This window comes from Mobula hypostoma, chromosome 9, assembly GCF_963921235.1.
Source record: "Mobula hypostoma chromosome 9, sMobHyp1.1, whole genome shotgun sequence".
NCBI classification, from domain to species: domain Eukaryota; kingdom Metazoa; phylum Chordata; class Chondrichthyes; order Myliobatiformes; family Myliobatidae; genus Mobula; species Mobula hypostoma.
Genome location: NC_086105.1, coordinates 4,364,703 through 4,390,506, shown reverse-complemented (window position 1 = coordinate 4,390,506; position 25,804 = coordinate 4,364,703). Strand labels below are relative to the sequence as shown.

Sequence of the window (25,804 nt, the reverse complement as noted above, 5' to 3'; positions counted from 1 at the left end):
TTCTATGTTCTTCAGTTTCCCTTCCACCGAATCTTCTACCTGTTCTTCCAATCGCTTATCCAATCCTCTCCCAATGGGGGATTTTCTACCTCAACAGTTCTTCGTGAGCATTCCAAGGATACTTGTGTAAAGTCTAGATCCCACTCCCCCCGCCCCCAACCCCAACCCCAACCCCACACTCATCGCCCTTTAGGAATTCAGACAGAAGTCTCTGCCAATGGTTCTGCTTGCCGAGAACTGGCATAACTCTGGTGAATCTCCACTTTTATCCGGGCTTGGTTCTGGCAAAGAAAACTTATCATGTGCAGCCCTTTCCATCTCCAGATCGTTCCCAATCCTGCAAGAGAGTCTCTGTCATCACCTGGACAACCCGGCTCACTGCATGGATGAAATTTTAGCCTGCTAACTGAGGAAAATTCACCGGGTTTGTAGTTTGCATAAAATGTGACAAATAAGAGGGTAAAAGACAATGCAACATATATCACTATTCCATAAGATAAGGCCTCTATTTCACCTTGTTGCTCACGGGTAAAGCCCTCCCAACCACTGAGCACATCGACATGAAACACTGTCATAGGAAAGCTGTATCTATCAGCAGAGATCCCACTGCCCAGACCAGGCTCTTTTCTCGCTGCTGGCATCAAGTAGAAGGTAGAAGCGCTTCAGGCCTTGCACCACCAGGGATAGAAAAGTTTCCACCCCTCAACCATCAGGCTCTTGTATAAAAGGAGATAGCCACACTTACTTGCTCCATCATTGACATGTTTCCACAATCAGTGATCCCACTTTAAAGACTCTTTATCTTATGTTCTTGTTATTCATTGCTGTTTATTTATATTTGAATTTGCCCAGTTTGTTGTCTTCTTCACTCTGGTTGATCTTTCATTGATCCTGTTATAGTTACTATTCTATAGATTTGCTGAGTATGCCTGCAGGAAAATGAGTCTCAGGGTTGTGTACGGTGAAATATACTGCATGTACTTTGATAATAAAATTTATTTTGAACTCTGAACTTCACTCCAAGTGCCAAATCTTGTGATCGATCAGGGCCCAAATTCTCTCACTCCCAGCTCTTGAAATACCCAGCGATTGAGCTAGTCCAGTCTCCTGGGGCAAAGTAAAATAATTCCTCCTCACTCATCCCAAAATTTCATTTGACACTTCCCCCTGTGAGCCAAATGACACAGTCTCTGCTGTGACCACTTACCGACAACCTTTATCTTCAGCTGGGCGCTGTCCTTCCCTGCTTCATTCTGCACCATGATCTTGTAGGTGCCACTGTCGTCTCTCTCAGCTACGTCAATGACCATCGAGGTGTGATCCGGGTATGACTCTGCCCTCACCCGGCCGCCCGTCTCCGGGATTGCCTGCAGGGTCCAAGAACGCACTGAGACAAGCAGAAGGCCCAGCAAACACATCACTGACGAACTCTCTTGTCTTAACACAGTTCGCATTTATTAATCTCATGCCAACAGTGATATTGAAAAAAAACAGCCAGACCTTTGCGGCCAATTTACACTTGTGTGGAGTCACCATCTCAGAGGGTCTGTGCTGGGCCCAATATACTGAAACAATCACAAAGAAGGCACACAGTGGCTCTGCTTCATTAGAATCTTGAAGAGATTTGGTATGGCACAAAGACTGGCAAACTTCTACAGAGCATTCTGACTGGTTGCATCACTGTCTGTTATGGAGGCTCCAATGCACAGGATCGGAAAAAGCTGCAGAAGGTTGCAAACTCAGCCAGCACCACCATAGGTGCTAGCCTCCCAGCATCGCGGGCATCTTCAAAGTGTGATGCCTCAAGAAGTCGGCATCCATCATCAAAGACCTCCACCACCTGGGGTATGCCCTCTTCTCATTGTTACCATCAAGGAGGAGGTACAAGAACCTGAAGACCCAACTCAACATTTCAGGAGTGTGTATATGTTTCCTTATTAAAATTTATAGTATATTTTATGATTGCACAGTACTGCTGCTGCAAAATAACAAATTTCATGACATTACATTTTTCTTTGCTTGGCTGTATCTTACTGATACCTTACATGTGCTTGTTATCTATATGCGCTATATGTATTTTGTGCTGTGTATGATGGTTGGTGCTGTGTTTTGTACCTTGACCCCAGAGTAATGCTGTCTCATTTGCCTGTATTCATGGATGGTTGAATAACAATTAAACTGGAATTGAATTGAATATGTCAGTGATAATAAATGATACTGATTCTGAAGGGCAGGAAATGCATGGGGCTGCCGTCAAATTCAAATTGTCCTCCTGACTTTGAATCTATCGTTGGTCCTTCATTGTTACTGGGTCCACACCCTCCCCAATACTGTTGAGGGACCACCTTACTTCAACAAAAACAGTGGTTTGACAAGGTGATTCACCCACTCCTTTCCAAGAGGAATTAAATGGATGATGCGCTGGCTTAATCAACAATATCCCACTTTCTAAAAATTGGCAAAAATAAATTGTTAATATGAAAGGCATAGCTTTAAGGTGATTGGAAGAAGATATAGAGGGGATGTCAGAAGTAGGTTTTTTACACAGAGAATGGTAGATATGTGGAATGTTTTTCCAAGGATGGTAATAGAGGCAGTTACATTAGGAGACTTAAGACTCTTAGATAGGCACATGGATGAAAGAAAAATGGAGGGTTATGTGGGAGGGAAGAACTAGATTGATCTTGGAGTAGTTTAAAGAGTTGGCACAACATTGTGGGCCATAGGGCCTGTACTGTGCTGTACGGTTCTGTTTTATGTTTTAAATGGGTGGAAAACTGTATTGAGCAAAGTGACTCTCCACACACCAGCACCCCGCTGTCTTGTTTGTGTGAAAACTGCAGTAGGGAAGATCACTGGGCACTGAGACGACCCGGGAAGCAAAGCAGGGACTTACTTTGTCACCTTTCATCCACACGATTTTTGGCATTGGTTCTCCCGTGACAGGAATGTCCAGGCGTAGCTTGTTCCCTGCCACCACCACAATCTCAGGCGTTTTCAGCAGGCTGTCCAGATGCAGTCTGGGAGGATCTATTGGATCCAATTTTTCAAAGGCACGTTATACACTGAAATGAGGGATAGCACAATCCTTGTTCCCCATCACAGAGACTTGTCCAGCACCTCATTGTTATAAACACAAGAGATCATGCAGAAACCGATGCTCCTGTCCTATCAGATTCCTTCTTCTCCAGCCCATTGCCTTTTCCACCTATCAGCTCCCAGCTTCTTACTTCATCACCCCTCCCCCACCCATCTAGCTTCACCTCTCAGCTTCCAGCTTGGTATCCTTCCCCTCCCCCACCCCCACAACTTCTTATTCTGGCATTTTCCCCCTTCTTTTTTTCCAGTCCTGACGAAGGGTCCAGCCTGAAACATTGACTGTTAATTCCTCTTCATAGATGCTGCCTGACCTACTGAGTTCCTCCAGCATTTTGTGTGTGTAGCCCCAGAATTGTAGTCAACAGGTTTAGATAGTCTGTTGTTGAGCAACCCACACAAAATGCTGGAGGAACTCAGCAGGTCAGGCAGCATCTAAGGAGGGAAATCAACAGTCAACATTTCAGGCCCGAGCCCTTCGGCAGAGGTGTTTTCACCTACCGATCATCCGGAGTTTGGCTCCCAGATGCATCGAGTAGCCTTCAGGAACAAAGGTGTATTCTCCATCATCGTCCAAAGCCATCTTGTCCACCACCAGCTTGTGAACTCTTCAAAGACAAAACAAATCCTCAAGGTTCCATTGAGTTCTTACACAAAGTAATGAAGCATGAATTTCAGCTTGAACCTTGGTTGACCATAAAACCATAAAACATAGGTGCAGAATTAGGCCATTCAGCCCATCTAGTGTGCTCCAACATTCCATCATGGCTGAATTATTATCCCTCTTAAACCAATTCTCCTGCATCCTCCCTGTAACCTTTGATGCCCTCAGTAATCAAGAACCCATCAACCTCTGCTTTAAATATACTCAATGACTTAGTCTCCACAGCTGTCTGTGGCAATGAATTCCACAGATTTACTATCCTCTAGAAAAATAAATTCCTCCTCATCTCTGTTCTGAAGTGATGTCCTTCTACTCTGATGTCCTTCTGTCCTCTGGTCCTAGATCCCCCCCCACTGTACAAAACATCTTCTCCACATCCGCTCTATCTAGGGCTTTCAATATTCAGTAGGTTTCAATAAGATCCTTCACTCATTCTTCAAAACCTCAGAGCCATCCAATGCTCCCCATACACTAACCCTTTTATTCCCACAATCGTTCTCATGAACATCCTCTGGATCCTCTCCAATGCCAGCACACCCTTTTGTAGGTATTGGACCCAACTGCTCACAATACTCCAAATGTGGTCTGACTGAGTCCTTATAAAGCCTCAGGTTGTACTGTCTTTGGAGCACTGAGTAATTAATGGTCTCTGTGTCATTATAAGGAAAGTGAGAATGTAGGAGGTGGAGAAAATATGAGGCAATGATCAAAGTGAGGCTTTTCTAATTGTTGGAAATTTGAAAAGGACCTTTCACCCTGGTAAAATGAAGCCCTTAAAGTGGTCACATAGTGATCAGAAATGGAGAGGTGTGGGGCAGGATCCAGAGAGAGGTGCTTGTACTTGGTTGCGAGAGCAATGGCGATGAAGAGAAGGAGAAAAGTTTCCAGAAGCTTTGGACTAAGACCCCTCCCTCAGCCCAAAGTGTTGACTGGTTATTCCCCTCCACAGATGCTGCCCTGATGAGCTGAGCTTCTGCAGCATTTCGTGTGCGTTGCTCAAGATTTCCAGCATCTGCAGAATCTCTTGTGTTTATGAGCAGATGGTACTTCGACAGGTTGGCTTTGTCACATGACTCACCAATTAACCCTTCCACACTCCTACTATTGGTTACCCAACATGACAATATTTCTAACTTCCACCTCCCATCATAACCAGTGGCATTACCCAGTCCAACTGCAGTCATACATATCAGAGAACCTAAAGTGTGGATTCTGGTTTGGGATACCTCTTGGATATATTCCTTTAAAAGCATATTTCTATCATAATAGTTATTGTTTCTTCTGGATCTTGGGCTATTGATTGTGTGGATAATATATCCTGTTGTTTCTCCACTTCATTGCCTACTCAAGATTAGAAAGAGGGGTGGTATAGCACTGTAGTGCCTTACGTTGGAAGATTGGGGTGCAATTCTCGTGGCTGTCTGTAAGGAGTTTGCACATTCTCTCAGTGAACACGTGGGGTTCCTCCAGCAGCTCGGAATTCCTCTCACAGTCCAAAGATGTATGGGTTAGGGTTTGTAAGTTGTGGATGTGCTGTGTTGATGCAGGAAACATGGTGACATCTCTGGGCTATTTCCTGGACTGCGCGAGTCATTGATGCAAATGACGCATTTCACTGTATGTTTCGATGTTTCGATGCACACGTGACAAATAAAGCTGATCTTTAATCTTTTTAAAACCATCACAATTAACCCCCAGGGGGAGTTCTGGAGAAGTGTCTTCATATGGAACTCTGCAAAACGGAGCCTGGTATGTACAGGAGATGAACAGTACACACTCCTGTGGTAACTGAAGGCGCAAAAGGGAGATGGAGGGGGAAAGAAGAGGCTGGAATGGCCCCCAGAATACTAGTATAGAACCAAGGGACCAAATGGCCGGTTTCTATACTGAAAATTCAGTGTTCAAAGTTAGGGAGCCATAGAGGAATATAGCATAGAAACAGGCCCTTCAGTCCAACTCCTCCATGCTGACCAGGATGCCCATCACATCCAGTCGAGTCCCATTTGTCTGTTATGCAATCTCAGAAGGAAGCCACACTCAAGTTACAGCCTGCTCGTTGTGCTAGAATGTCGCTGACACCATGCAGGGGTTCTTTAGATTCCCACTGGATGGCTTGACCAATACCATAACATACAAGATGTTCAGGTATAAGAGCTGAAGTAGACCATTTGGCCCATAATATCTGCTCCAGCATTTCATCATGTCTGATCCATTTCTCTCTCAGCCCCAATCTCCACCTTCTCCCTGTACCCCTTCATGCCCTGACTAATCAAGAATTTATCAACCCCTGCCTTACATATACCCAATGACTTAGCCTCCACAGCTGCCCGTGGCAACAAATTCCACATATTCACCACGCTTAGAACAGAGATGAGAAATTCCTCCTCATCTCTGTTCTAAAGGGACACCTCTGTATTATTCTGAGACTCCCCCACCATAGGAACCCACCATTCAATACGTTGAGCAAGCTAAGTTTTTCTCTTTGGAGTGAAGTAGGATGAGAGGTAACTTGATAGAAGTATACAAGATGATAAGAGGCATTAATGGAGTGGACAGACGGAGATTTTTTCCCAGGACAGAAATGGCTAATACAAGGGACATAATTTTCAGATGATCGGAAGAATGCAGAGTTGGGGTATCAGAAGTGAGATTTTTACACAGAGCCTGATGGGTGCGTGGAATGCCCTGCCGGGGGTGGTGAAGGAGGCAGATACATGAGGGACACCTAAGAAACTCTTAGATAGGCACATGGATGATAGAAAGATAGGAGGCCACGTAACAGGGAATGATGAGATTGATCTTAGAGTAGGTTAAAAGTTTGGCACAACATTATGGGTTGAAAAGCCTGTACTGTGCTGTAGTGTTCTAAGTTCTAACCCTGTGGGTTGGGCAGCATCAGTGAAAGGATTGTTGATGTTTCAGGTAACCCTTGGCACCCACCCTGACATTCTCCTTTCTCCCCTCTCTCGTTGGACAGAACCCTGCACCAAGCCTAAGGACAATGAGGGAGACGGGGATGGGGGTTGTTCTTTTGTGTATCTCCCTATCCTCCAGTTAGGCAGCAATGGTATTGGTAGACAGAACATCCCAAGGCATTACCAGCACCAGCCTACCCACCATCAAGGACATATATCCACAAAGGTGCTGGAAAAGGGCCAGTAACAACATGAGGAATCCCACCCACCCCCAACAGGGATCGTTTGTTCCACTCCCATCAGAGAGGAGGCTATGTAGCATCTAGGTCACGAACACCAGACTCCAAAGAGTAAGGTTGATCAACACCTCCACCCACTAACCCATCCCTCCACATCCCCAGCCACCACCTCTTTCTCATTTCCTGTCAGTCACCTTATGTACAGACACTCCTGTGCCTGGCGTCACTTTATGGACGTACAGTCAATGTGAAAAAGCTATCTTACATATTTATATTTATTGTGTTTTTCTTATTATTGTGTTCTTTATCTTATTGTGTGTTTTTCTGTGCTACATCAGATCTGGAGTGACAATTATATTGTTCTCCTTTACACTTGTTCACTGGAAATGTCATCAAACAACCTTGAATCTTATTATGATCACGTGTACCGAGATACAGTGAAAAACTTGTCTTGCACTCTATTCATACAGATCAGATCATTACACAGTGTATTGAGGTAGAACAAGGGAAAATGATAACAGAATGCAGAATAAAGTGTAACAGCGACAGAGAAAGTGCAGTGTAGGTAGACAATAAGGTGCAAGATCATAATAGACAATAGGTGCAGGAGTAGGCCATTCAGCCCTTCGCGCCAGCACCACCATTCACTGTGATCATGGCTGATCATCCACAATCGGTACCCTTTTCTTGCCTTCTCCCCATATCCCTTCACTCCGCTATCTTTAAGAGCTCTATCTAACTCTTTTTTGAAAGAATCCAGAGAATTGGACTCCACTGCCTCCTGAGGCAGAGCATTCCACAGAACCACAACCCTCTGTGTGAAAAAGTTTTTCCTTAACTCTGTTCTAAATTGTCTACCCCTTATTCTTAAACTGTGGCCTCTGGTTCTGGACTCCCCCAACATTGGGAACATGTTTACTACCTCTAGCTTGTCCAATCCCCTAATAATCTTATATGTTTCAATCAGATCCCCTCTCATCCTTCTAAATTCCAGTGTATGCAACCCCAGTTGTTCCGATCTTTCAACATATGACAGTCCCGCCATCCTGGGAATTAACCTCATGAACCTACGCTGCACTCCCTCAATAGCTAGAATGTCCTTCCTCAAATTTGGAGACCAAAACTGCACACAATACTCCAGGTGTAGTCTCACCAGGGACCTGTACAACTGCAGAAGGACCTCTTTGCTCCTGTACTCAATTCCCCTTGTTATGAAGGCCAGCATGCCATTAGCTTTCTTCACTGCCTGCTGTACCTGCATGCTTACTTTCAGTGACTGATGAACAAGGACACCTAGATCTCGTTGTACTTCCCCTTTTCCTAACTTGACGCCATTCAGATAGTAATCTGCCTTCCTGTTCTTGCCACCAAAGTGGATAACCTCACATTTATCCATATTAAACTGCATCTGCCCACTCACCCAGCCTGTCCAAGTCACCCAGCATTCTCATAACATCCTCCTCACATTTCACACTGCCACCCACCTTTGTGTCATCTGCAAATTTGCTAATGTTACTTTTAATCCCTTCATCTAAATCATTAATGTATATTGTAAATAGCTGTGGTCCCAGCACTGAGCCTTGCAGTACCCCACTAGTCACTGCCTGTCATTCTGAAAAGGACCCATTAATCCCTACTCTTTGTTTCCTGTCTGCCAACCAATTTTCTCTCCATGTCAGTACCCTACCCCCAATACCACTTGCTCTAATTTTGCCCACTAACCTCCTATGTGGGACTTTCTGAAAGTCTAGGTACACTACATTCACTGGCTTTCCCATGTCCATTTTCATAGTCACGTTCTCAAAAAATTCCAGAGGATTAGTCAGCCTGATTTCCCCTTCGTAAATCCATGCTGACTCTGACCTATCCTGTTACTGTTATCCAAATATGCCGCTATTACATCTTTTATAATTGATTCCAGCATCTTCTCCACCACTGATGTCAGACTGACTGGTCTATAATTGCCTGTTTTCTCTCTCCCTCCTTTCTTAAAAAGTGGGATAACATTAGCTACCCTCCAATCCACAGGAACTGATTCTGAATCTATAGAACATTGGAAAATGATTACCAATGCGTTCACGATCTCTAGAGCCACTACCTCAAGTACCCTGGGGTGCAGACCATCAGGCCCTAGGGATTTATCAGCCTTCAGTCCCATCAGTTTACCCAACACCATTTTGTGCCTGTTGTGAATTTCCTTCAGTTCCTCCGTTACCCTAGGTCCTCTGGCCACTATTACATCTCGGAGATCGTTTGTGTCTTCCCTGGTGAAGACAGATCCAAAGTACCTGTTCAGCTCGTCTGCCATTTCCCTGTTCCCCATAATAATTTCACCCGTTTCTGTCTTCAAGGGCCCAACTTTGGTCTTAACTAATTTTTTCCTCTCCACATACCTAAAGAAGCTTTTACTATCCTCCTTTATATTTTTGGCTAGCTTACCTTCATACCTTATCTTTTCCCCCCGTATTGCCTTTTTAGTTATCTTCTGTTGCTCCTTAAAAGTCTCCCAATCCTCTGGCTTCCCACTCATCCTTGCTATGTTATACTTCCTCTCTTTTATTTTTATACTGTCCTTGACTTCCCTTGTCATCCACGGTCGCCCCTCACTCCCCTTAGAACCTTTCTTCCTCTTTGGAATGAACTGATCCTGCACCTTCTATATTATTCCCATGAGGTATAATGAGGTATATAATGATGTCAAGAATCCTTCTTGGGGACCATTCAGTAGTCTTACTGAATATCAGTGGGGTAGAAGCTATCTTTGGGTCTGGTGGTACGTGCATTCAGGCTTTTGTATCTTCTGCCTGATAGAGGTCATTATTCCAATCCATTTGGATCTTCTCCTCCACCTTAACCAAACATTGGTCCAAGTAAACATTTCAGCACTCCCGTAGAGAGACATCCATAAATGGACCAAACCAAGTGTCACAAAGTCATAGAACACTACAGCACAGAAACAAGTCCTTCAGCCCATCTAGTCCGTGCCAAAATGTTATTCTGCCTACTCCCATCAGCCTGCACCCGGACCCTCAGCTTCCACCCCACTCCCATCCACGTACATATCCAAATCTCTGTTAAATGTTACAATTGAACCGGCATCCACAACTTCCATCGGCAGCTCGTTTCACCCTTTGAGTGAAGAAGTTCCCCCTTAGGTTGCTCATTAATATTTTACCTTTCACTCTTAACCTATGACCTCTAGTCCTCACCTCACCCAAACTCAGTGGAGAAAGCCAGCCCTATCTATACTCATCATCATTTTCTAAACCTCTGTCAAATCTCCCCTCATTTTCCTGAGCTCCAGGAAACAAAGTCCTAACCTATTTAACTTTTCAAATGGAACTCACTTTCCCTTCTGGTAGATCTTCACGTGGTCGGTCGGGTAGATGAGTTGTCCATTTTTGTACCACTTTCCCGGTAAGTTGGGCAATGATAATTCACACTGAAGTACAGCTTGGGTGCCGGCGCGGACCACCTGGTCTGTTAGACCCTGTACGATCTTGAGAGGTCTCACTGGAAGGAAGGAGACAAGGTTATCCACCCTGCACAGCAAGTAATCGTGACTTACTGCCAGACGACTGGGCTCTGATCTCTGGAGAGAATGGTGGCAGTCGGTCAGTCTGGAGCTCGACACCGAAGAAGACCGGAGACTGGAGGTCTGCCCTGAGGCTGGAGGGCTGCCTGTGTGTGTGAGGGAGGAAAGGAGCTTGCTCTGCTGCTTGTTGTGTTCTGTGTTGTTCTGCCGAGCATTGGGGGTGTGTTATGTTGGCACTGGAAGCACTTGCGACACTTGTGGGCTGCCCCCAGCACATTGTTAGATTGTGTTGGTTGTTAATGCAAATGATGATAAGCTTGCGATAAATAAATAAATCTGAAGTCACTAAGAGGGCTTGGACTTAGGTCCTAGAAGCGTGTGAGGACAATTCCACAAAGTTAGTTAGTGTTGAAGTGTCAAGTGTTCCTTAAGGTTGTCATAGCCAGGGGTGGGGGCTGTAGTGGGTTAAGCTCCCACTACCCACAGTATTAAATGCTCCCAATGGAGTGTCTTTCAAATAACCAAGTCCAGCGTGTGGCTTAGCTACTAAGCCCGGTGGAACGTTTCTACTGACAGGAGAAGGGGCAAAGGCGGGTTACTGGCGCCTTACAACCAGTCGCTTCGGGCAGGTGGGGCTCGTCAGCACTAGTTGGCAGCTCATCTAGGAGAAGGAAAACTCTGATCTCAAACCTCCACACCTTGTGGCTATACCCACTCATGGGAAAGGCTTTGGGAGTAAACTGTGGAGAAAAATCGAGAGCTGGCTGGAGTTCAATGCTGACTGGCAACTCCTGCGACACTGCTGGTGCCAAACTGTATGGGTCTCTGCCATTCGTTTCACCAGAGGTGTGGAGAGGAGGAGCCTGCTGCATGGGAAACAGCTTGCTCTCCATATCGTCCTGCCCTGGTTTGCCTACAACAGCTAGGACACAATGTCCATGGTCAACCCAACCAACGAAGAGCCTCACATGAGATCAGTAAGTGGATTGGGGCAGCTTAGCCCTGTTTTGCTTGACAGAGACACATTGGACATGCTATAACTTTCCATGATTCCTGCTCTCCCTGAGAATTTGGTCAATCAGTTCCTGTTTAAGACCTTTCCCTGGGAGGTGGATACCTACTCTCAACTTTTAGCGTGGCTGTAGACTGCCCTCCTGTGGTCTTCACGGAGTATGTTCCCGAATCTGCCTTGGACGCCTCTGGGATGATAAGCCAGTGTTTCGTCCCCTCACACCTAAACCGGAGTTTTGACGAGGGGCCAAGCTCAACTCCATTCTTATACCTAAAGAGAAAGATATACCCAGAAACTGATGAGGATACTAAAGCAGCAATTGTGATTCCAACGTACACCCACAGATGTGTTAGAACCATCACACCACATTGATATAGGAGCAGAATTCAGCCATTCAGCCCATCAACTGTGCTCCATCATTCCATCATGGCTGATTTATTATTCCTCTCAACCTCATTCTCTTGCTTTCTCCTTGTAACCTTTGACAACCTTACTAAATAAAAACCTATCAGTGGAGAGGGTCCAGAGGAGGTTGACAAGAATCATCCTGGGAACGAAAGGGTCAATGTATGAGATGCATTTAATGGTTCTGGGCCTGTACTCGCTGGAGTCTAGAAGAAAGAGGGGGATCTCATTAAAACATATCAAATATAGAAAGGCCTAGAAAGAGTGGATATGGAGAGGATGTTTCCTATAGTGGGTGAGTTTAGGACCAGAACACACAGCCTCAGAATAGAGGGATGTCCATTTAGGACAAAGATGAAGAGGAATTTCTTTATCCATAGGGTGGATAATCTGTGGAATTCATTTCCACAGGCGGTTGTGGTGGAGGCCGAGTCACTGGGTATATTTAAAATGGAGGTTGATAGGTTCTTGATTAGTCAGGGTTTCAAAGGTTATGGGGAGAAGGCAGGAGAATGGGATTGAGAGGGATAATAAATCAGCCATGATGGAACGGTGGAGCAGACTTGATGGGCGGAATAGTTAGATTTTGCTCCTATGCTGTATGGTTGAAAAATATTTGCTCTTTCCAGTATGTATTCAATTAAAATTTACATTTTCCATCACGTACACAAAACCTTAATTCCTTCCCATGAACCTGCCCATGTAGCAATACCCCAAGCACCCCTCCTCTCCCTCCGCACCCCACACCACAGCACACCATGGCCTGTACCCTCGCTAACATGCGAGTTCAGTCTGTACCGCACAGTGCAGCACAGGAAGAGGCCATTCTGCGCACCATTCCTGTGCCAACCATGATGCCAATTTAAACGGATCCCATCTGCCCACATCCCTCCATTCCCTACCTGATTAAATGCCCCTTAAACACTGCTTCCACCCCCTCCCCGGCAGGTCGTTCCCCAGAGATAAGTGTGGAGCTGGACCTTCCAACCCTTCGAGCCAGGTCGCCCCAGCAACCCCAGATTCAGCCCTGGCCTAATCACAGGACAATTTACAATGACAGATTAACTTACCAACCGGTAGCCTTTGAACTGTGTGGGAGGAAATTGGAGCTCCCAGAGGAAACCCACACATTCCACGAGGCGGATGTACAGACTCCTTACAGGTGACACCGGGACTGAACTCTGAACTCCAATGCCCCGAGCTGTAATGGTGTAATGCTAACCCAGGGGCTCTCAAACAGGGGTCCATGGACCCCTTGCTTAATGGTATTGGTCCATGGCATAAAAAAGGGTTGGGGACCCCTGCTGCGTTGCTGCGGCACCCCACTATTGTCTACCTGCACTGCACTTTCTCTGCAATTGCAATGTTATATTCTGCACTCTGGTTTCTTATTACTGCTTCGATGTACTTCTGTACAGAATGATGTGCCCGGATAGCACGTAAAGTCTTTCACTGTGACAGTAATAAACCAATACCAATATCAGGCACCCACTACTCTCTGTGTAAAAAGATCTTGCCTCATCAACCTCCTTCAAACATAAGAACATAAGAAATAGGAGCAGGAGTCAGCCGTCTGGCCCGTCGAGCCTGTCCCGCCATTCAATAAGGTCATGGCTGGTCTGGCCATGAACCCATCTCCACCTACCTGCCTTTTCCCCATAACCCTTAATTCCCCTACTGTGCAAAAATCTATCCAACCTTGTCTTAAATATTTTATTGAGGTAGCCTCCACTGCTTCATTAGGCAGAGAATTTCACAAATTCACCTCTCTCTGGCAAAAGCAGTTCCTCATCATCTCCGTCCTAAAACTACTCCCCCAAATCTTGAAGTATGCCCCCTAGTTCTAGTCTCACCTACCAGTGGAAACAACTTTCCTGCCTCTATCTTATCTATCCTTTTCATAATTTTACTTTCCCCCTCTCACCTTCAAGGTATATTGACTATCAAAGTACAGATATGTCACCATTTACAATCCTGAGATTCATTTTCTTGTGGGTGTTCATCTTAAATACAAGAAACACAATGGAATCAATGAAAGACTGCACCCAGCAGGAGGGACAACAACCCAATGTGCAAAAGACAACGAACTGTGCAAATACAAAAAGAAAGAAAAGAGATAATAATACTAAATAATCAAGCAATGAATATTGACAACGTGAGGTGAAGAGTCCTTGAGAGTAAGTCCATAGGTTGTACAGCGTTGGGGTGAGTGAAGTTAGGCCTAAGCCCACCTTAAACCCATGACATTTCCAGGCTTGGAGAACACTCTAACTGTCTACCCTATCTGTGACTCTCAGAGTCTGGCAATTCTTGTTCAGAATTCCTGTTGAAATCCCTTTTGGAGCAGTATGGTAGCATAGTGGTTGGAGTAACACTTTACAGAACCAGGGATCAGTAATCAGAGTTCAGTTTCAGCCGCTGTCTGCAAGGAGTCAATATGATCTCCTTGTGACCACATAGGTTTCCTCCGGGTGCTCTGGTTTTCTCCCACTGAAAGAGATGCACAGGGTAGGGTTAGAGGGTTGTGAGCATTCTACGATTGTCACTGGAAGCCTGGCGAGGTGACACTTATGGGCTGCTCCCAGCATATCCTTGCACTGTGTTAGTTGTGGACACAAGGAGTCATTTCCCTGTGTATTCCAATGTTTCAGTGTACATATGACAACTAAAACTAATCCTTATCTTTTATTTTTAATGGGATGGGGCTCACGTACCATTTCACCTGAGCGTTCTCCTCCGACACTTCACATTCCAACTCCACTCTGTCTCCGACCAGCTCATTCAGGTTCTCCAGCTCTCGAGTGATGCGAATGGGAGCTTCTGCAAGGACACAGGACAAGGGGTGAGGGTCAGAGGTGCTGAGACACTTGTTATTTTGCTTGCTCCTATCATAAAATCTTACTGTTCACTGGTGCATTTCATATACATCGTGGGCACGAGCCTCCTCTGCATCAATGACATCTTCAAAAGTCGATGCCTCAGAAAGGCAGCATCCATCATTAAGCACCCCCATCACCCCGGACATGCTCTCTTCTCATTGCTACCATCAGGGAAGAGGTACAGGAGCCTGAAGGCACACACTCAACGGCTCAGAAACGGCTCCACCATCAGATTTCGGAATGGACAGTAAATCCATGAACACTACCTCACTATTTTTTGCTCTCTTATAGATAGTGTGCCTAAGACTTTGGCACAGAACTGTATTTGTCAACATGGAGTGAAGAGCGAGTTTGTAAATCTGCTGGGAGCAAAGGATGTTGGGAATGGCGATGGCAATGGTGAAGTGCTGTGGGAGGGGTGTGGGACAGGAGGCAGAGAAAGAGTGTCAGGGACACGGGTAACATGGGTGCAGACACAGCCAGTCCTGAGACATTTGCTTCCAAACTATTGGCTTACTGATCATTACAGAATGTCTCTCGGGTTCTTCCCATTTATTGAGCCACAAGGTAATGTTGCAGCTCTGCAAAACCCTGGTTAGACCTCACTTGGAATATTGTGCCCAGGTCTGGTTGCCTCATGGTGTGAAAACTTTAGAGAGGGTGCAGAGGGGATTTACCAGGAGCGTGTCTTATGAGGAAACATGCTGAGTGAGCTAGGGCTTTTCTCTTTGGAGTGAGGGAGGATGAGAGGCAACTTGATAGAGATGTACAAGATGATAAATCCATGGATAGAGTGCTAGCCAGAGACAGGTGGAAATGGCTAATATCAGGGGCATAATTTTAATGTGATTGGAGGAAGGTATGGAAGGGTATCAGAGGTAGGATTTTACACAGAGAATGGTGGGTACATGGAACACCCTGCCAGGGATGGTGGTAGCGGCAGATACTTTAGGGACATTTAAGAAACTATTTTTTAGATAGACAGATAGATACTTTATTGATCCCAAAGGAAATCACAGTGTCACAGTAGCATTACAAGTGCACAGGTATACAAACATTAGAAGAGAAGTAATAAAGAATAAAAAATAAGTTACCTCAAACAGTCTAACAGGACAGAGTCATCAGTTTCCCCTGCTATAGGTCGACTCATTATAGAGCCTAATGGCCGAGGGTAAGAATGACCTCATATCACGCTCTTTGGAGCAGCGTAGTTGTCTTAGTCTATTACTAAAAGTGCTCCTCTGTTCAGTCAAGGTGACATGCAGAGGGTGAGAAACATTGTCCAGAATTGCCAGGATTTTCCAAAGGGTCCTTCATTCTACCACAACACATGGATGATAGACAAATGGAGAGTTATGTGGGAGGGAAGGGTTAGATTGATCTCGGGGTTGAGTAAAAGGTTGGCATAACATTATGGGGTCAAAGGGACTGTACTGTGCTGTAGTGTTCTATGTTGTGTGTAATGAAGGTCTGGCGAGGGTCCTGTTAGACGGGGAGGACTGCTTCTCTGCAAACGTGGATATGGGCTAGGGTGGCAGGTGACCGAGGAGGATTTGGGACGAGCTTACCTTTAACAAACAATTCTGTGGTACATTTCTCTTCACCAGCCGAGACCTGGTACGCTGCATCATCAGCCTTGGTACAGTTCTTTATTGTCAGCATGCGCAATGTCCCCTTGTGCTCAAAGATGTACCTGTCGACGGTGTCAGGGGAAGGTTTTATTAGATACACCCTCAGCAGGACAGTCTGACACAAACCTGACAACAGCACCCCCCCCCCAACCCCCAATTCCGTTGCTCTCCTCAATCATCTTGCTTCACCCTCCAACACCCTTATCAAAGGTACAAGAGACTTAGTAGATGCCACACACAAAGTGCTGGAAGAACTCAGCAGAAGGGACCCTGCAACCGTGGATACTACCTCACTTGTTAGTCTCTTTTTCCACGACTTATTTATTCATAAACATTTCCTACTGCAGTCTATGGCAATTTATGTACTATAATGTACTGCTGCTGCAAAGCAACAAATTTTATGACATATATCAGTGATAATAAACCTTATTCTGACTCTGATTCAGGTCAGACAGCTTTGGGCAGAGACCCAGAAATGATGTCCTGATCAAGGGGATCATCTAGAATTAATGACGGTTTATTCCCCTTCATAGATGCTGCCTGACTTGCTGAGTTTCCTCCAGCATTTTGTGTGCTGTTCCCAAATCAAGGCCGCTCCATGATAATCAGCTTTTCCCCAACAGTTCCAGAAACCATTGCTTCTTTCCAGTTGTTAATATTGGAAACGTGAGGCAGCAGGAGGCCATTCGGCCCCTCAGACCTACCCCACCAATTAATAGGATGGCAAGAGAGAGTAGTGGTTAGCAATGCCAGTGACCTGCGTGCAGTTCCGCTGCTGTCTGTAAGGAATTTGTACTGTAACTGCGTGGGTTTCCTCCGGGTGCCCCAGTTTCCTCCACAGTCTAAAGATGTACGGGTTAGTCGGATAATTGGGAAGCAAAGGCTTGATGGGCTGGAGGGGCTCGTTACCGTGCTGACTGAAGCTTCCATCAGTCAGGGTCAACCATGGATGTTGTGTCCGAGCTGCCTAGATACCAAGCCTGGGCAGTACAATAGACAATAGACAATAGGTGCAGGAGTAGGCCATTCAGCCCTTCGAGCCAGCACCACCATTCACTGTGATCATGGCTGATCATCTACAATCGGTACCCTTTTCCTGCCTTCTCCCCATATCCCTCGACTCCGCTATCATTAAGAGCTCTATCTAAATCTTTTTTAAAAGAATCCAGAGAATTGGCCTCCACTGCCTCCTGAGGCAGAGCATTCCACAGAACCACAACCCTCTGTGTGAAAAAATTTTTCCTCAACTCTGTTCTAAATTGTCTACCCCTTATTCCTAAACTGTGGCCTCTGGTTCTGGACTCACCCATCAGGGGGAACATGCTTCCTGCCTCCAGCGTGTCCAATCCCTTAATAATCTTATATGTTTCAATCAGATCCCCTCTCATCCTTCTAAATTCCAGTGTATACAAGCCCAGTCGCTCCAATCTTTCAACATATGACAGTCCCGCCATCCCGGGAATTAACCTTGTGAACCTATGCTGCACTCTCTCAATAGCTAGAATGTCCTTCCTCAAATTTGGAGACCAACACTGTACACAATACTCCAGGTGTGGTCTCACCAGGGCCTTGTACAACTGCAGAAGGACCTCTTTGCTCCTATACTCAACTCCCCTTGTGATGAAGGCCAACATACCATTAGCTTTCTTCACTGCCTGCTGTACCTGCATGCTTACTTTCAGTGACTGATGAACAAGGGCATAGGATCTCATTGTACTTCCCCTTTTCCTAACTTGACGCCATTCAGATAGTAATCTGCCTTCCTGTTCTTGCCACCAAGGTGGATAACCTCACATTTATCCACATTAAACTGCATCTGCCATGCATCTGCCCACTCACTCAACCTGTCCAAGTCACCCAGCATTATCTCAACTTCCTCCTCACATTTCACACTGCCACCCAGTACGATATGGAAGCAAGCTTCCCCCCTCCACACATCTGATGAACCCAAAGGAACGGCAGAGACCAATACAGTTTGGCACCAGCACAATCATTACACACATGCTATGATTCAAGGAATGAAGGGGTTCGCATCTGAGAAATGTTTGGCAGCTTTGGGCCTGTACTCACTGGAATTTAGAAGAATGTAGGGGGATCTCATTGAAACCTACCGAATGTTGAAAGGACTAGATAGGGTGGATGTGGAGAGGATGTTCCCTATGGTGGGGATATCCAGAACTAGAGGGCACAGCCTCAAAGTTGAGCAGCGACCCTTTAGAACAGAGGTAAAGAAGAATTTTTTCTAGCCAGAGAGTGGTGAATCTGTGGAATGCTCTGCCACAGACTGCGGTGGAAGCCAAGTCTGTGGGTATATTTAAGACGGAAGTTTATTGTTTCCTGATCGGTCAGGGCATCAAAGGATAAGGTGAGAAGGCAGGTGTGTACGGTTCAGTGGGATCCGAGATCACCCATGATGGAATGACGGAGCAGACTCGATGGGCTGAATGGTCGAATTCTGATCCTATATCTTATGGTCTTATGGATTTATGTTTGTGTGTAGCCTTTGATTAGTTTCTTGTTATCTGAGGAATTTCTGTTATCTGGACTGCAAAACTGATAGATTTTTGCTAAAATACCACGTTTAATCTCTCTTTTCTCGTGTGCTCCATCTGCTTTGTATCACTGTTCTTTTTTTTTGCTTAGTATCTATTCCTTTGTTTAAACTTTAAACAAATGATCGTGAAGAATCAAAGTCTTTCACTCTTTCTTGAACTAAAAGAACCGCGGAATTGAAAAGTGTCAAGATCCGGCAATGTCCACAACTAATAAATCTGGAGAAAACCCATACAGTCACGGGGAGAACGTACAAATTCCTTACAGACAGATCCTGATTTCACAGCTGGCACTGTGAAGCGTTACACTAACCAATACCATACCACCTATTTAACCGTGCTTTTAACTAAAAGTAAAAAGTGTAAGGCAAGGACTTACTTTGGACCAGGACGGATTTCTTGCCCATTGCGATACCACTTCAAATCAACAGTTGGATCTGCCAAATCGACCACGAACCTTATCCTGTCACCCTTTTCCACCTGATACGCAGGATCCAGAATCTTTGCAAACGCTTTGTGTACAACAGGAGTAATGTGAGTAAGAGAAGGGTGTGAGGCAAAGGCAATCCTTACACTTTACTGAAGGTTTGAAAACATTTGCACATAAGAGATGTGACTGAACTAACCAACTGGTCACGGGGTAGTATTTTGGGTGTTCCATTTTAGAACTTTTATCTCCAAGACTCTGCAGATAAGTCAAACCCCATTGGTGGAACTTACATTTCGAGATTAGCTTTATTTGTCATAGGTACATAGAAACATTGAAACATACAGTGAAAGACGTCATTTTTCTGTCAAGGACCAAACAGTCTGAGGATGTGCTGGGGCAGACTACAAGTGTCGCCACACTTCCAGCTCCAACATAGCATGGCCACAACTTACTAACCCTAAGCAGTACGTGCTTTTGGAATGTGAGAGCACCCGGAGGAAACCCACGCAGTCACGGGGAGAATGTACAAACTCCTTACAGACCGTGGTGGGAATTGAACTGAACGCGTATCGGTGAACATTGGTGCTATAAAGTGATTGTGTTAACTGCTACATTACCGTTCCACCATGAGAAGGTACGACCTTCTTGTCTCTAGACAACCATTATTCCACATGTCCACAGAGTTAAAGTGAACACTTGTATTGCTCTTTATCAGCGAGAGATGTTTAATCAAATCAGTATTCAACGTAGCCTCAGTTTGCTGTTCAAGTTGCATGCCATCTTGGACAATGTCTCCCATCCACTACATAATGTACTGGTTGGGCACAGGAGTACATTCAGCCAGAGACTCATTCCACCGAGATGCAACACTGAGCATCATAGGAAGTTATTCCTGCCTGTGGCCATCAAACTTTACAACTCCTCCCTTGGAGGGTCAGACACCCTGAGCCAATAGGTTGGTCCTGGACTTATTTCCTGGCATAATTTACATATTACTATTAAATATTTATGGTTTTATTACTATTTAATTATTTATGGTGCAACTCTAACGAAAACCAATTTCTCCTGGGATCAATAAAGTATGATTATGACTATGACTATGACTATACCAGCTGGCCCAATATAATGTTGTGTTCTGATTCCAAAATGCACTCCTTGGGGTGGTGGCAGATGCTATAGAGGCAATGGAAGGCAGCAGATGGGAAGGTTCTACAGTAGCTTGTCAAAACTGCCCAACACATCTCAGGCACCAGCCTACCGGCCATTAAAACATGCAGTTTATACAGAAAAGTGCTGGGAAAAAGCCAACAATATCATGAACGTTCCCACTCTCCCTGTTCACTCCCATCAGGGAGGAGGCTACATAGCATCCACGCCAGGACCACCAGATTCAAAAACAGTATTTTCCCCAAGCAGTAAAAGTAATCAACACCTCCAGCCACTAACCCATCCCTCAACACCCCCATCCACCACTACTTTATCATTTCCTATCAGGGTCACCTTATGTACTGACATTCCTGTGCCTAGCGAGACTGTATAGACATGCAATCAGTCTATGGTTCCTCGAAGTTATCATAGCTGGAGGTGATAATGGGGACAAGCTCCTGCTACCTATTAAATGGTCCCAGTGCCCAGCGCCTCAAATAGCCTCTGACAACCAAGTCCGGCTCCTGGCCTTCACGTGTGGCTTAGCTACTAAGCCTAGCAGAACCATTTTTACTGACAGAAGAAGGGGCAAAGGTAGATTACTGGAGCCTTAAAACCAGTTGTTTTGGGCAGATGGGGCTTGTCTAGGAGAAGGAAAACTCTGATCTCAAACCTCCACTGCCTTGCAGCTACACCTACTCAAGGGGAAGGTTTTGGGAGTAAACCCCAAGGGAAAGCTCCAGAGCTGGAGTCCCGAAGACAGCCCTACATTGAGTTCAACGCTGACTGGCAACTCCTGCGACTCTCCTGGTACCAATCTGTATGGGTCTCTGCAGTTCCTTTGGGTTCACCAGATGCCTGGAGAGGGGGAGCTTGCGACATGGACAACAGCCTGCTCTCCATATCGTACTGCCCAAGCTTGTGTGTCTAGATAGCTAGGACACAACAACTATGGTCAACTCTGACCAACGGAGATCTCAGACTCAGACACAGACTCAATTTATGTATCTGATGTATTTATATTTATCGTGTTTTTTTATTATTGTGCTCTTTATCTTATTGTGTTTTTTTTTTGTCTGCGTCAGATCCGAAGAATAATTATTTTGTTCTCCCTTACACCTGGGTTCTGGAATGACATTAAACAATCTTGAATCTTGAGGGGTCTCTTAGACAGGCACAGGGGTGTGCAGAGATTGCAAGGATTGCTGAGAATGTCTGCAGGAAAATGAAGCGCAGGGTTGTATATAGTGACGTATGTGTACTTTGATAATAAATTTACTTTGAACTGTGGAGGTGGACATTGTGCAGTCAGAATCAATCAGTTCAGCTGGCCATTTGATTGCTAATTTAACTGGTTCAGCACAACACTGTGGGCCAAAGGGCCTGTTCCTGTTCTGTGTTCTCTAAGGTACTTGCCGGCACTCTTTTTCTCCTCCCGCTTTATTCTCTTCAATCGCCTCAGCAGGCCTCTCAGGTCAGTGATACCGTGCTCAAAGGCGATCTTTTCATACTCGTGTGGCTGCGCGTTCTTCAGCAGCTCCCACACGTCGATATCAGGCTCCGTGCTCTCCTCCTTAATTTCCCTGGCAATGAGGACAAGGGAGTCAGTTCCACCTCACACTCTCCCTCGTCCTTCCCCTCACTCAGGCCTCTGCTTTCCATAAAACCCTATTCACTCACTCTCCCTCGTCCTTCCCCTCACTCAGGCCTCCGCATTCCATAAGACATAGTAGCAAAATCAGGCTATTTGGCCCATCGAGTCTGCTCCACCATTCCATCATGGCTGATTTAATATTCTTCTCAACCCCTTTCTCCTACCTTCTGCCAGTAACCTTTATTGCTCTGAATAATCAAGAACCTATCAACCTCCACTTTGTGTATACCCAATGACTTCGCCTTCAGAGCTACCTGTGGAAATAAATTCCACAGATTCATCACCCTGTGGCTGAAGAATTTCCTCCTCAACTCTGTTCTAAAGGGATGTCCTTCTATTCTGAGGCTGTGCCCTCTGGTCCTAGACTCCCCCACTACAGGAGACATCTTCTCCACATCCACTCTATCTAGGCCTTCCAATATTTGATAGCTTCAATGAGATCCCACCCCCTCTCCAGATCTACCTTTTGGTGTCAGTTCCAGCTTTTATCTAACTGCATCTGGTCCTGGGGACTTCAGTTATCAATATCTGAAGTTTTGGAAATTTCCCCTCCTTCCTCCCTCCCCACCGAACCTCAGCTCCCTTCTCCTTTACGCAGCTCCTTCACTAAGCCCCCATCTTCTCTCTCCTGATATGGCCCAGACAGAGAACCTGTCAGGGAGTTATAGAGTCAAACAGCACAGAAATAGACACTTCAGTCCATTTAGTTCATGCTGGCCAAGATGCCCCCCGCCGCCGTCGATTTCCCATGTTTGACTCATACCCCTCCGAACTTTCCGTATCCAAGTGCCTTTTTATTGAAGCTGATATACTTGTCCCAACCAATTCCTCTGGCAGCTCATTCCATATAATGAAAGGGTTAGATAGAATGGATGTGGACAGGATGTCTCTTATCGTCGGGGAGCCTAGGACCAGAGGGCACAGCCTCAGAATAGAGGGACATCCATGTAGAACAGAGATAAGGAGAAATTTTTTAAGCCAGAATGTGGTGAACCTGTGAAATTCATTGCCTTAGACGTCAGTGGAGGCCAGTTCATTGGTTATATTTAAATTGGAGATGACAGTTTCTTGATTAGTAAGGATGTCAAAGGGCATTGACCTACAAGGATTCTATAACTTTATGGGGAGAAAGCAGGAGAATAAGATTGAGAGGGATAATAAATCAGCCATGATGGAATGGCAGAGCCGACCTGATGGGCCAAATTCCTAATTTTACTGCTATGTCTTATGGCCCTACATGCACCAGCTCTTGCATGTAAAATTTGTCCCTTGGGTTCCTATTAAATCTCTGCCGCCTCACCTTAAACTTATACCTTCTAGTTCTTGATTCCTCAACCCTGGGAACAGTCTGTGTGCATTCACTCTGAATATGCCCCTCATGACTTTACACTCTGTGTAAGATTACCCCTAAACGTCCTACACTCCAAGGAACGAAGTCCTGTCCTTCCCGAGCTCTTCCTGTAGCCCAATCCTGCAAGACCTGGCAACACCCTTGCAAGTCTTTTCAGAGCTCTTTCCAGCTTAACGGCATCTTTTCTATAGCACGGTGACCAAGGCTGAAGACAGTACTCCAAAGGAAGTCTCACCGGTACCGGTGCCATTAATAACTCACCTTTTTTTCAGCAACCCACTGAAATCAAGTTCTCCCGCATCATCCTGACCATCGGCTCCACTTTTAACAGAAGGAGAAAGAGAAAAAAATTAAAAGTTTTAGGAATTTTGTCAGAGAAATTGCAAAAGAAATAGAGTATCCACCGAGAGCAAGGTTCAAGAGAAACTATCACATTTCAGTTCATATAATCGAACTTGAAAGAAATTTGTCTCCAATATTAGCCCAACCACCAGAATTCATAAAATTTCACACAATGCCAAAGAAATGATGTTGAATATTGCTATTTAGTTATATTTGCATTTGCAGTTTGTTGTCTTCCGCTCTCTGATTGCGCTTTTATTGATTCTGTTATAGTTACTATTCTACAGATTTGCTGAGTATGCCCACAGAAAAATGAATCTTAGGGTTGTATATGATGACATATATGTACTTTGATAATAAAACTTAATTCGAACAGATATATTCTACACTAATGATGGACTCTTTATATCTCAGTTCTTGTCATCAAGGCCCTTGTATTCTGTCTACCTGTACTGCCCTCTCTCTGTAACTATAAAACTGTATTTGTATTCTGTCTACCTGTACTGCCCTCTCTCTGTAACTGTAACACTATATTTGTACCCTGTCCACCTGTACTGTCCTCTCTCTGTAACTATAAAACTGTATTTGTATTCTATCTACCTGTGCTGCCCTCTCTCTGTAACTGTAACACAGTATTTTGCAATATGCTTTATTTTCATTTTAAACTTCCTTCATCCTTTAAGAGGACCACGACCTTGCGTGATTCAGAGCTTGCATGCCTTAACGACCCAGAGGGCTATGCTGGCTGGAGTCGGGCCTTTGTGCTTTGGCACCTGGTAGGGTCACCCATGCCAAACAGGTCAAAGAGTAGAGGCCAGACTGAGAGTGGTCTATCGGTCCTCCAGGTTCGAGGGTTCAGCTCAGGACCAACAACTGTGACTGGTAAAACAAAATTGTTACAGAAACAGGAATGAGGAGTCCTGCTACATCCGAGTGCAACGGAATTCCGGAGTCTCCACCCAGGATTTGCAGTAGCGAAAACTGAGAGGAAGCTATTACATGATGAAGGAAGCCCTGAACACCACCAAGACAAAGAACAAAGTTGCTTTCTGGAAGGACTTCCGGAGATGGAGGACCTTAATTGCTGCCCTAAATGTCAACAGTGTAGGGTAGTTGTAGCAATGACAATTATAATAATAATACTCCCTTGAATAATCTGTATAGATTGCATGTAAATTAATTTTTTCACTGTCTGTTGGTACGCGTGCCACTAATAGATACACAGTACTCCAGCAAGTACAGGCCCAGAACCGTCAACCTGTCCGCATACGTTAACCCTTCCATTCCCAGGTTTATTCTCGTAAACCTCCTCAGATGTCCACCTCCCACTCTCTCTCTTTCTGCACAAGTTGAAACACATTTTTTTTTCCTGACCTTTTCTGATTATCTAGTTCTCTCCACAAAGATGCTGCCTGATCTAAGGATTCTCAGTAACACACACAAAATGCTGGAGGAACTCAGGAGGTCAGGCAGCATCTACACTGAGGCCCTTCATCAGTGAATTCAGTATTTAAGAGAAAGCTGGATAGGTATATGGATGGCAGGGGCAGAAAGGTCTCTGGTCTGAGTGCTGGTTGACGGGACTAGGCAGAATACTTGTTTGGCACAGACTAGATGGGCCAAAGGGCCTGTTTCTGTGCTGTAGTGCTCTAGAAGAAAGGGAGCAGGTTCTAGAATAAGGTGGTAGGGAGAGGGGAAGGAGTACAAGCTGGTATGTGATAGGTGAAGCCAGGAGAGGGCGAAGGTGGGTGGTAGGGAGGGGTGGACGAAGTGAGGAACTGGGAGGTGGTAGGTGGAAAAGGAAAGGGCTGAAGAAAAAAATCTGAGAGGAGAGGAGAGGAGGTGGACCATGGGAGAAAGGGAAGGAGGAGAGGCACTAGAGGGAGGTGATTCACATTGAGAAAAAGAGAAGGGGTGAGAGGGGAACCAGGAATGGGAATGGAAAAAGAGAGA

The 25,804-nt window shown here is 45.3% G+C and overlaps 1 protein-coding gene across 9 annotated transcripts in view; it reads right to left on the bottom strand.

The window, feature by feature from the left end:
• Positions 1 to 25,804, bottom strand: part of mybpc1 (myosin binding protein C1) — a 158,281-nt gene that overhangs the window by 54,959 nt on the left and 77,518 nt on the right. For all 9 annotated transcript variants that reach the window (XM_063057635.1, XM_063057633.1, XM_063057634.1 and 6 more), the window contains 10 exons: positions 23,771 to 23,830; positions 21,921 to 22,087; positions 19,308 to 19,440; positions 16,314 to 16,438; positions 14,581 to 14,686; positions 11,571 to 11,731; positions 10,262 to 10,427; positions 3,598 to 3,704; positions 2,897 to 3,030; positions 1,208 to 1,367 (listed from right to left, as the gene is read on the bottom strand). In XM_063057635.1, the coding sequence (XP_062913705.1) occupies positions 1,208 to 1,367; positions 2,897 to 3,030; positions 3,598 to 3,704; positions 10,262 to 10,427; positions 11,571 to 11,731; positions 14,581 to 14,686; positions 16,314 to 16,438; positions 19,308 to 19,440; positions 21,921 to 22,087; positions 23,771 to 23,830 (1,319 nt within the window). The remainder of the gene's footprint in view (positions 1 to 1,207; positions 1,368 to 2,896; positions 3,031 to 3,597; positions 3,705 to 10,261; positions 10,428 to 11,570; positions 11,732 to 14,580; positions 14,687 to 16,313; positions 16,439 to 19,307; positions 19,441 to 21,920; positions 22,088 to 23,770; positions 23,831 to 25,804) is intronic.